At 44.5% G+C, this 12500-nt stretch overlaps 1 protein-coding gene and 1 long non-coding RNA gene across 2 annotated transcripts in view; both read left to right on the top strand.

Annotated features, from left to right (window-relative positions):
- The window catches only part of ntrk2a (neurotrophic tyrosine kinase, receptor, type 2a), a gene marked incomplete at both ends in the record, with an annotated part of 18430 nt that extends 12891 nt beyond the window's left edge, over nucleotides 1-5539 (top strand). The window contains 5 exons of the mRNA XM_079516937.1: nucleotides 2855-2991; nucleotides 3958-4090; nucleotides 4617-4688; nucleotides 4868-5095; nucleotides 5460-5539. Of these exons, the coding sequence (XP_079373063.1) occupies nucleotides 2855-2991; nucleotides 3958-4090; nucleotides 4617-4688; nucleotides 4868-5095; nucleotides 5460-5539 (650 nt within the window). The remainder of the gene's footprint in view (nucleotides 1-2854; nucleotides 2992-3957; nucleotides 4091-4616; nucleotides 4689-4867; nucleotides 5096-5459) is intronic.
- Nucleotides 5540-6664: 1125 nt separating this feature from the next.
- LOC306933458 overlaps nucleotides 6665-12500 on the top strand; it is a 34643-nt gene continuing 28807 nt past the window's right edge. Inside the window, exons 1-2 of the long non-coding RNA XR_013791232.1 lie at nucleotides 6665-6706; nucleotides 7582-7681. This is a non-coding gene — a long non-coding RNA (uncharacterized lncRNA). The remainder of the gene's footprint in view (nucleotides 6707-7581; nucleotides 7682-12500) is intronic.

Here is a 12500-nt window from a genome sequence, read left to right on the forward strand (position 1 = left end):
TAGTACAGTGTATACTCTTTAAATCATATGAGACATGGACGGATGCTCTCTCTCTGACAGTCATCTGTCGCAGAGATGGCAGATGACTGTCTCTTAATTATGTCAGGGAAAGGTCAGATGGCTCCCTCTCTGTGGGCTGGAGGTGGTGTTGCACGCAAGCACGCACGCACGCGCACGCACGCACGCACACGCACACACACACACACACACACACACACACACACACACACACACACACACACACACACACACACACACACACACACACACACACACTTGATCTTGCCAGAAATCTTTTTGTACATCTCTACCAGACGAAGTGTATCGACAGCCTCTCTGCTTTCACTTAGCTTGAGCAACAGAGTAATATCCAGAGCCATAGAGGGGGACCCAGCCTGGCTTTGTTCCATCTCTCTCTCCTGTGTGTGTTTTTTCCATCTCAAAGAGGCCAGAGAATCACCTTTCTATATCTCTTCCCTGCTGCTATGTCTGCCTCTTATCAGAAATCACTGTATCTGTTGTGTTGTGAAGGCCAGAGCGCCACACAATGAACGTGAACAACAGTGCTTTAAACATCATACCGGTAGCGCCTATATTAAGCTCTGCTGGACAACACTGTGGAACATTGTGGTACTCCACTGGTAACATTATGAACGAGTGAATTAAGAAATATTACACAAGAGGAGGTGGTTTAACGTCATTAATGCATGCCTGCGATGCTGCAGGAACGAGCCCGCATGCAGGGCGAGTTCCGAAAGCAACGCAGAAGTGCATTAATTGTACAGGCATAGATAGCAGTGTTAAAGTCATTATCACACCAGGATCGACGCAAATAAACCATATGAAAATGTATCATGATTATTTCACATCAAACTTGGATTTTGGTGGTGCCTCCATTCTTACAGGTTGATGATTTTATTCACACCCCAGAAAATTGACCTTGTGTTGAAAAATAATTACATTGCTTCATTGCCTTGTTATAATTGCATGTCATCATATAACACAAACAGCAGATTGTGAATTAATCGCACAAAATGAATACTCCCGGTGTGTGCGGACCTTAACGTGGCCTTCTCCTGTAGCTAATACGACAATCGTTATGTGTTAACGTAAGTTAATGTTGTTCTTCTAATTATCCCTGTAATTGGATGGTTCACATCAGCTATTTCTGTTAATCAATTGCCTGCACAAATGTAATTGCCTTATCGGTGCATGGTTCATCTTCAAGAACATGGATTCCGCTTGCAAACCTGTCTGTCGGCTGTTGTCTGAAATAAACCGTTTCACACAAAAGGTTCATTTTCATGTCACCTCATGAATAACTTGCCTACCGACATGATCAACTCAGCGTTTATCTCATTCTGGATTCATGCTCAAGACCCACATCACATTCACAGTGTTTTCATATTCTAGTTTTGTCACGGATGGCTTGGCCTTATGTATATGTATGTGTGCGTGTGCGTGTGCGTGTGCGTGCGCGCACGCGCGTGTGTATGTGCGATTGTGAGTGTGTGTGTGTGTGTGTGTGTGTGTGTGTGTGTGTGTGTGTGTGTGTGTGCGCGCGTGTAATGTGATCTGCAGGCAGCTTCAGTGAGTGTAGAGAGCTGATTTACTGAGAGCCTGTTAAGATATGTGGTTGAGATAGGCAGCCGGTCTGCCACCACTAAAATGACTGTTTTTTTTACTACATCTTGGTGATTGAGTGGGTTGCCGTAGTGATAAGTGGGTTGCCCTGGTGATAAGCATCCCCACGACGGACAGAGGGGGAGAGAGGGAGACACGGTTTTGATAAGGAATCTGTCCATTTTTATCTGCCAGGGCTGTCGGCACTCGGCACCCATCGTTCCTCCTCTCCTCTCCTCCGCTCTCCTCCTCCTCCCCTCTCCTCCTCCCCTCTCCTCTCCTCTCCTCTCACTGGGGATGTTATTGGACAGAGAAAAAAGGGTGGCAAGAGTCTGATTGAGTCTGATTGGTCATGCTCAGGTCACCTCCTGGTCAGCAATATGTGCCTGCATGCATGGTCACACACACACACACACACACACACACACACACACACACACACACACACACACACACACACACACACACACACACACACACACACACACACACACACACACACACACACACACACACACACACACCCGTTGCCAGTGTCTTTGAGCCTCTCTAGACTGTGTCCAATCAATTTGGTACTTGGGCTAGTGAAGACATGCGATGGTAATCAGTGTAACCATCGCTCTGTTTGAACCTGTCTCCTTGTCTGATTGGGTGTGAGTGTGCTGAAATGTGAGGCCTCATTCACACATATCAGACGAACATGCTCTGTTCCGTCCGTGTTTCATGGCCGCCTCAATGCATTGAGGCGGCCATAAAACACGGACGGAACAGAGCATGTCCGTCCGACATGTGTGTACAAGGCCTGAGAGAGCAAGAGAGCGAGAGAGATATTTTTTTGTGTTCTGCCATGTAAACGTGTGTGCGTGTGTGTGTGTGTGTGTGTGTGTGTGTGTGTGTGTGTGTGTGTGTGTGCGTGCGTGCGTGCGTACGTGCGTGCGTGCGTGCGTGCGTGCGTGCGTGCGTGTGTGCGTGCGTGCATGCGTGCGTGCGTGCGTGTGCACACGGTCACTGTCTCTCTGGGTGTTCAGGTCGCCGTGTTCTGCATTTCAACTAACCATGAGGAGAGTTGACCATGAATCCTAAGCTTGTCTCTCTCCCTCCTCCTCCTCCTCCTCCTCCTCCTCACTTTCTCTCTCCTGTCTATCCCTCTGTCCATAAACCTTCTTTCACTTTCTCCCCTCCCTCCCTCCCTCCTTCCCTCCCTCATTTTGTCTCCTCTTTGTGTGTGTAGTGGTTCCCATGGTGACGCTCCGTCCGCTCAATGTGACTGTGAGGGAGGGGGCGGATGTGGTCCTGACCTGTAACACGTCTGGCATGCCCTCACCTGAACTCAACTGGGTCATGAACGACCTGGTTACCTACAACGAGGTTAGGCCTCTCCCCCTCCCCCAACACACACACACACACACAGTCACACACACAGTCACACACACACACACACACACACAACCCCCTCCCCCAACACACACACACACACACACAGTCACACACACAACCCCCTCCCCCACAACCCCCTCCCCCCAACACGCACGCACGCACGCACGCACGCATGCACGCACACACGCACACACGCGCGCACACACACACACACACACACACACACACACACACACACACACACACACACACACACACACACACACACACACACACACACACACACACACACACAGAGAGCTACAGTAAAGATTCTAACCTGATTCTGTGGATCATACTGTACAGACTATACTCATGACTCATTATGACATTAGTTTATCTTTTGGGTAACTGTTCAAATCCATGGTGCACACTATCACCCTGGCCAAGTCCAGTCCGGTATACAGTGTGGTAGCACACACTTCACATGTGTTTTACACGAAAGGATAACAAACAAAATATATAAATAGATACAGTATACAAAGTATGGTTGAAGCTACACTGAAGCTACTTTGTATACCAAATGGTATACAAAATGACACCGAGTGATTTAATCAAATTTGACTACAAATGGATGGCAATGGAGAATTCTCTTTTTGATATGATGGACAAGCTGCACTCAAAACTCATTTGCTATTTTATATTGATGTGTGTCATTGAAAATGTAGCTTCTGTCAAGATACCCACCCAGCCACATGGTGGAAAACAAAATAAAATAGCTGAACTGCTTGAAAGCGTCATCATTCTGAAAGTAGTGAAGCTACCCGCAGGCTACTGGGAAATGTAGTTAAGCTATTAGCTTTAACTATTTATATCCCAGCTATTTCCCAACACAACACACAAGAGATGGAACAACTGTCCTTTTATTATGAGAGTGCCTTTAGACCCATGTGTGTTCCTTGATGTATTTCTCTCCAGATCCAGACATCAGGACAGACTACACTGTTGCGTCTGTCCAACCTCTCATCCCTGGACCACAACAGCAAGATCACCTGCAGCTCTCAGAACATCGTTGGAGAGAAGGAGTCTTCACTGCTACTGGACATTCTATGTAGGTTAAGGCTTTGTAGTTGTTCATGCTATTGTGTCTGCATGGGAGCGTTAGGGTGCCCCCAGTTTGACCCATGGCCATGAGAGTGACCACCGTGCCCCCAGTTTGACCCACGGCCATGAGAGTGACCACCGTGCCCCCAGTTTGACCCACGGCCATGAGAGTGACACAAATTGCATCGGAATAAAGCATGAATGCCAGAAAGAATGTGTCTGCATGGGGAAAACATTTATTGTGTCCTTTAAATTCCCCAAGTTCAATCAAAATTCATTCTATTCTCTCCCTCTCTCTCTCTCTCTCTCTCTCTCTCTTTCTCTAAGAGAGACACACACACACACACACACACACACACACACACACACACACACACACACACACACACACACACACACACACACACACACACACACACACACACACACACACACACACACACACACACACACACACACACACAAACAAACACACAGAGTTTGCCCTTACCTTTTCCTCTATTCACTATACTTCTTTCTTCTCTCATCTCCAGTCCCCCCAAACATCACTAAACTGAGTGACGCAATTCCAGACCACCATTGGTGCATCCCATTCAGTGTTTCAGGTAAGATGTACAAAAGTTAATACTCTCTTCAAGGGAGCCTAAAGCCTACTGATCAAGTTTGATGAAAGACCAGCCAGGGTCCATTTGGTTACATTTGCACACTCAGTGAGTTACAAATGAACACTGTGAATTGACTGTGTTTGTATTGTTTGTCGTGCATTGCTGCATCACTTCTCCAGGGAACCCGTTTCCTGATCTCCAGTGGCTGCTGAACGGCGAGGAGGTATCAGAGGGTGATTACATCATTACCAGGATCCACGAAGTCACAGAGAGGGAATATCACGGCTGCTTACATCTAGACAATCCCACACACCTCAACAATGGCAAATACACGCTGCTGGCTACCAACATATATGGACAAGACCGCAAGGCTGTAGTGGCTCACTTCATGATGGAACCGTGGGGGGGTGAGTGGTGGAGCTGACAGCGTCATAAGCTCCGAAGTTGAACACTGATTGTTGTAGACGTTGCTGTTAGCTTTTAAGACCTTGCATGACTTCACTTTTGACATTGAAGCACCTTGCACATGCGAGGTGATATACTGTAAGCTGTGCGTGCGTGCGTGCGTGCGTGCGTGCGTGCGTGCGTGCGTGCGTGCGTGCGTGCGTGCGTGCGTTTGTGTGTGTACACATATGCATAAGCAATAGAGGTAAAATGTACAGCTACACATGATTTCATACTTACGTTAAGAACTTATGTAGTTCATGTATCAAATATTTTACGAAAGGTAACATTTCTCAATATTCTCTTCATTGTTTCCTCAATGTACAGGAACTGTGACAGACCCTGTGTATTATGGTGAGCACAATGTCTATTGTCTACACATGAAAATGGACTGTGTCAAATATTAGCATTTGTAGGCATCTGGCATGACAACACTGACAGAATAATTATGCAGTATACTGTAGAAGTTCAAAACTGAAATTCAATTCAATTAATTCAGTTCCATTGCATTTTCTGTCTCTCCTCTTCCTCCTCGACCTCCTTGCTGATCTCCTGCTCGTCTTCCTCACAGACCCGACCACAGGTATATATAGCCTATTCTCAATTCAGCTTGAACTCAACTTACTGAATGGATAGATAATGTCTTAAAATCAAGTATTTGAGTATTAACAAATACACTTTGATGGTTTTACATTGACCATAATGCCTTACTGCATTAGGAAGTATACGATATACTAGCGACATACTATAGGATCATGTCCAGGGAGTGTACAAAGTATACAAACTGCATCATGCGAAGGAGATAGGCTCCTGATCTATGATCCACATGGCTTGTGAACCATTGGTTTCCATCGCCATAATGGCTACTGTAGCAGTTCTCAATCTAGCGTTAGTCATACTATGTAACATTCTTTTTAGTAGTCTTCTTGGAGGTGACCACCTCTTATAGCTCCACGGTCATTACGTATGTGCTAAAAAAGGAATGGTTCCTATAATGCCCGAGGATATTTTGGAACGTAACAACAAGTTGTCAGAAATGGTATATTTTGATTTATTATCTGTAAAATACATAAATAAATACATTTCCCAAAAGTGGAACTGTTCTGTTCTGTACTGATTCTGCAAATGGCTTCAAAAGCTAAAACATAATCATCTAAACACATATATCTCATTCTTTAGTATATTGTGAACATGTACATGTATTCTATGTACCGGAATCTGCTATGGACACTAATACCATTGTTATTATGGCATGCCTCTAGGTATTATTATTATGCAAATCCAAGTAATACACAGGGTTGGGGAAAATGGCTGTAACGATGCATTTTATTTTTCATATATGCTAACTAGATGCCTGCTATTCTCCACCATCTGCCCTCAAATTACTCTTTGTCATTGACCCTTGAACAATAAAATCCTCTATGTTATCAATTTGTTGTGAGTTCAATTAAGTTTGATTTGACTGTGCATCGTACTTGTCTGTATGTATTAATCTCTCCCTCTTTCACTCCACCTCTCTCTCTTTGATGTTGACAGATGGTCCCCCTCTGGACCCACCTGAGGACAGAGTCGCTGTAAGTTGTGTCTGGCTGCTTCGCACATCTCTGTTCAGTTTGTATCTGACTTGTCTGTCTCATTGTGTTCTACCGTCAATAGTTTGTGTCCTTCCTGACACCTGTGCTGTGTGTACGTATTGATGGAAGGGCTAATTGAATTAGCCTCGCACTTTGAAGCTCTGGGGTATTGTTTTTAGCCCTGCTATAGCGGCAAGGTTCTAATGATGGCAGTGTCAGGTGGTTCAAACCCTTTGGTTTGGTTGAATGTAAGGGGCATCAGGGCCTCTAGGGGCTGCTAGTGAGGCTTTTAGTCTCTTAGTCTTATTAAAAGGAAATCTGTTCCTGTCTGATAGTTATTGTACACACACTGTGGCTTACTTACTGTTTTCATAGACAGCCAAAAAACATGCACTATGACTATGTTATTGTGTATAGTGGTGATAATATTATTATGACCACCTACACAATCACAGTACATGTTTTGGGCTGTTATATAATATAATAATTAGACCTATTTGATGCCAGCTTCAGCCAGCTGCCCAAGTGGTCAGAGTTAAGGGTTAAGTGTCTTACTCAAGGACACCTCGAGGAATCAGACCTGGGACCTTCTGTTTCTATTCCCATGAAGCGGCCTCTCTAACCATTCAGCTATAGCCGCCCCAATGGTAGTAAGGTGCTGTGTTATTGTGTAGTTAGTATAGTATAGTGATAGTAATAACATGTTGCATGTCATTGTGTAGTTAGTAGTTATTATAGTGATAGTAATAACATGTTGCATGTCATTGTGTAGTTAGTAGTTATTATAGTGATAGTAATAACATGTTGCATGTCATTGTGTAGTTAGTAGTTATTATAGTGATAGTAATAACATGTAGTATGTGTGTGTACTGTAGGTGTACGTGGTGGTCGGTATCGCCGCTGTAGCCTTCACTGGCTTCATCCTCATGCTGGTTATTCTGAAGTTTGGCGGAAACTCCAAGTTCGGCATTAAAGGTAAGAATCTTTTCTCTTTGGCTGCAGTGGTGGCCATAGTAGACACTGCTGTTGCATGTCAGAACTGAATGGTTTTAATCATAATACCTCTGGTGGGATACGGTAGCAGCAGTGCAGCCAGCGGCAGCAGTGTGGCATGCTACAAACGGGATGTATTCTATCTTAACGCCTGTATGCTGTTTGTCTGTCTGTTGTGTAGGCTCCAGAACACTTTGTTTGGGAAGTGAAAATGCTCTGTGGATGGTTTCATGGAGGCAAACACAGATTGTTTGGAGAATAAAGACATTTTTGCAATTCACTCATCTGAATATGGTTATATAACTAATGTAACTAAGTTGCCGAACCTCATGAAGAGCTTGACTTGTACGGTACACACTACAGGGAACACTTAGACATATTTATTTTCCCAGTACCTATATTACTGGTTGAGTAAAGTTGACAAATGGTTTAATATGGGGTGAATACAACAGTGGCATATATCCATGTTAGGCAAACTACTACTGGCAAAAATAGCGAATCTACAAGCTCAATGCCTCGCACTTGTGCATCGTTGTGAGCCTGTAGATTTTTTTAAATGTTTCACAGTGCCGCACCTGCCCGCTTAAACTGGCACAATAATCTTATGAATTGAATTTGAATTTAAATTAAAAGTTCTATATTTTAGCCCCTTGGTGACCCTCACTTTGAAAACCATTGCTTTATTTGACCTCAGTGAGTGCATATAGTCTTTGTTTCCATGAAGCCATCCCGCTGATTTAGAAGCTTAGCTTACTGCTGATAGTCGCTGACAGCCTCTCTCAGGTACTGCTGGTGAATAACATGCATGGTTACTAAACTGCTCTGTTTTGGTCTTGACATCTTGATCTGGGGTCGTGCAATTTTAGCCACTGTAGAAAGCTCCAGCGCTGCATATAAATTGCATTATTACTTCAAGGTGGTAACGTTGCAGCGGTGCAGTAAAAAGGCCTATTCTAGTGACTATTCTACGGTGGCTACATTTCCATTTCCAGCTTATCTTGTTTGGTCTTTCATGTTGACTTTCTACAACTGATCTGATATCCTATGGGGCTTTACTGCCTAATGCTCAACTTAATGCTGGACTGACATTTTCCAATTCTCTGTATGTCTCTCTAATGCATTAACACACAGACCTCTCTGTTTTCATATGCTTTATCTCTTGTTGATGTTGTGTTGGCTGGTATACTGTAGATGTACAGTACATATACTACTGTAGATGTACAGTACATATACTACTGTAGATGTACAGTACATATACTACTGTAGGACAAAGGCAACGCAAACAGACGGTATGCTCAACCTTCTGAAAAAGGCCTTTTAACTGCTTGGTGAGCGGCCGGTCATCTCAGTTACTGAAATAATATTATTCATATTGATTCACTTCAATCTTTTTCTCTTGTTTTGCTACGTGAGAGAAATAACAATGAATGTATTGTTGTAGCTACTTTATAGGCTACTGTGCTAAAGTACTGGGCTAAAGTTGAGTTCAATCAAGGCCCACTTATTATGCAGGAAAGATGACATAACAATGACAGAATCAGAATCAACTTTATTGTCACACCACACGTTTACCAAGCATGTACCGAACCGAACGTGCTTGGGTACCGGTTACCCATTACAATAATTCAATTTCGGTTCTCTCTATCGGTTCCCACAGTCACGCAGTCACGCGCTATTTATTTATTTTCTTCCCTTAAAATAGATGCGCAGGGAATAGAGCGTCGCAGTCCCGCCCCCTACCATGGACCAGGAAATGAAACCCAATGCATTTTTCCCATAGACATTTCATAAAGTATTTATTTAAAGACGGTTACGCCACGGACAAAGCCAACTCGAGTCGTGACAACTCATGACAACACAAACAATATTTTGGACCAAACAAATAATTACAAAGAAGAAAAACAACAAAAAAAGTGTTGTAACCTGCCGTTTTTTTGCCGTGTGTGTGCGTGCGTGCGTGCGTGCGTGCGTGCGTGCGTGTGTGTATGTGTGTGCGCACGTGTGAAAGAGAGAGAGAGAATCTGTCAGGCTGTTGAAATGTAGTATTTTGGCAGTGATTGATTTAATACCCACAAGGGAGGTTGGGTGGGAGAGACATGCTGCAGCTAAAGAAGCAAGTCTGGACACGTGTGTGTGTGTGTGTGTGTGTGTGTGTGTGTGTGTGTGTGTGTGTATACACTGTATGTGGTTTCCTGTTCCTCTAGATAGAATAAGTGGATGAAGTCGTGTTAATTCCTTCTTGCCTTTCAGCACCTATGCGTGTTCTATAGTTGTATATTTGTTTGCGTGCGTGCTTACGTGCATGCGTGCGTGCGTGCATGCGTGCGTGCGTGCGTGCGTGCGTGCGTGCGTGCGTGCGTGCGTGCGTGCGTGCCTGCGTGCGTGTGTGCGTGCGTGTGTGCGTGGCGTGTGTGTGTGTGTGTGTGTGTGTGAGAGAGAGAGAGAGAGAGAGAGAGAACTATAGATAGAGTGAGATTGAATGTCTAACTTCTTCTGCAAGTTTATGGTGCCAGTTTATTTGAGGTTGGATCACATTACTGTGTTGCCCTTATAGGATTGTTCACCTTGAGCCTTTATCCCTCTCTCCTCCCTCCCTCTCTCTCCTTCCCTCTCTCTCTCTCTCTCTCTCTCTCTCTCCTTCCATCCCTCCCTCTCTCATCCCTCCCTCTCTCCCTTTCTCCGTCCCTCTGTCACTTTCTCTCTTTCTCTGTGGAGCCGCTGCTCTCCCGGAACAGGAATAACCTGTCACTCAGACATAGAGGTGGAAAGAGATGGAGCGAGAGAGAGAGAGAGAGAGAGAGAGAGAGAGAGAGAGAGAGAGAGAGAGAGAGAGAGAGAGAGAGAGAGAAGCCTTAATATATACTGTAGACACATCTGAATTAGAGGTAACAGACCTACAGTATGACTAATCCACAGCAACAGGAGTGCCCAGTGCTGCCCCCAGTCCGTATCCCACTGTCTCTCTTCTGACGTCATTCCAACGTAATGGTAGGCTACTAAAGGGGAATGAGATTCTTAATAAAAAAGCAACAATACAGTTACAGTATAGATTTATACGGAACCAATCAATTAGAACTGGCTGATGAGGCCTGGACGGCTGGCGTATCGGTCAAGGCACCTAGGCTCTTGTAGCCTGACACCACGTTGCAGGTTCAGACTAGCCTTTACACACGATACAAAACGGCAACCTATTTATATAATGCATCATTCATCCAGGTTGATGGTTTTATTTGCTGTTATTTGTTGTTCAGAATAAACATGTATTTATCATGTTATTGCATATTCACTTGCGGATGTACTAGATGATTTGTGGGTGAATTAATCGCACACAAAAAAACACCCGAGTGTATAAGGAGCTTTACTGGGGATACTAGTGGGGGAGTGAAGCCTGCAGCATATTCCAAATGAAGTGAAACTTTTTTCAACCTCGGTAAGTCTTGCAGAAACTAACAAAGTTCTCTGAGGACAAAACTTTTTTATACTTTCTGCGGTGCGGCTCCGCTGTGAATTCTCAGCGCCAGACCCCACCCCAATGTATACAATGTATCTACAGGAACAGCAATTTTACTATGGTTGTCTGCTGTTTGTTTGTTTTCACCACCCTCTGATGCGCTTTGACATAATTTATCTCTCTCCATTAATTCATTGCCGTCTTGGTTGTGTTTGTAGTCCCTGATCAGAGAGGAAGACGTTTGTACCTCCTAACCTCCTCAGCATACGTTGCTGAAGAGGAAGAGGTTTGTACCTCCTAACCTCCTCAGCATACGTTGCTGGCAGCTTGTGGAAATAAAACTAGATAGATCATGGGCACATTTAGTGTCAGACTAATCACACATTATGTTTGCATAATAGTGTCTCTGATAGTTTGATAATCTTGGAGGTGCAAGTGTATAGCAGTGTGGCTCAGAGCCTCTGCCTAGATGGCCTCAAAAGTCTAATATCTCCCCCGGGCCACAGGGGTCTGTCTAGTGGTTAAAATGTTGGACTTTTATGCGGGAGACCGGAGTTCGAATCCCGGGCGTTACAATGGTGCCGTGACCCGGATCGAGTTTCCCCGTGGGAGGAGGTCAAAAGGGGTGTAGCAGTGTGGCTCAGAGCCGCTGCCTAGATGGCCTCAAAAGTCTAATATCTACCCCGGTCCACAGGGACAGGATTCGAGTTTGAATCCTGGGCATTACATAAGAACTGCTGAAACGAACTTGGGCAAGGCAATGCGTTTGTTTATTTGCTCCACAATGACGTCATTTTGTTCTTATTGACGGGTGCATATGTTTGGTCCGACGTGCTAACAGTATTACAGGCATTAGTCAGACACCCTACCCCAAACCTAAGCTCACAGGGAAGCCTCGGGTGATTTTTAACCGGCAACGCACTAAACTCCACCTGAGGCTTTTTTCTGACTACACCAAATCTCTTCATCATAAATAGCCGATCTACAATCTGTATTATAGTAATAGCACATGTACACAAAGTGTGTTTTTGGCTAATGTCCCCACCAGAATATGGATGCTGGGTTCAAGTGGTTAATTTAATTTAAACAAAAAAAAATATATATATATATACACGCACGCACGCACACACGCACGCACGCATGCACGCACACACACCGTGAGATTTTATTTTCTTAGAAATGAGGGACACCCGAGTCGACCCGACCTGGTGTCCCTAATTTGAATTTGTGGTAGTTGGCAACCATATACCGAAGCCATTTTTTTAAACTTAGTTTGGAGTACTGTATGCTAGCTGCCAGCTCCACTGTGACACAGTGGGAAGTGACAGCAGAGATGGGGTGGCACAATGA

This window comes from Electrona antarctica (genome assembly GCF_951216825.1).
Source record: "Electrona antarctica genome assembly, chromosome: 12".
NCBI lineage: Eukaryota > Metazoa > Chordata > Actinopteri > Myctophiformes > Myctophidae > Electrona > Electrona antarctica.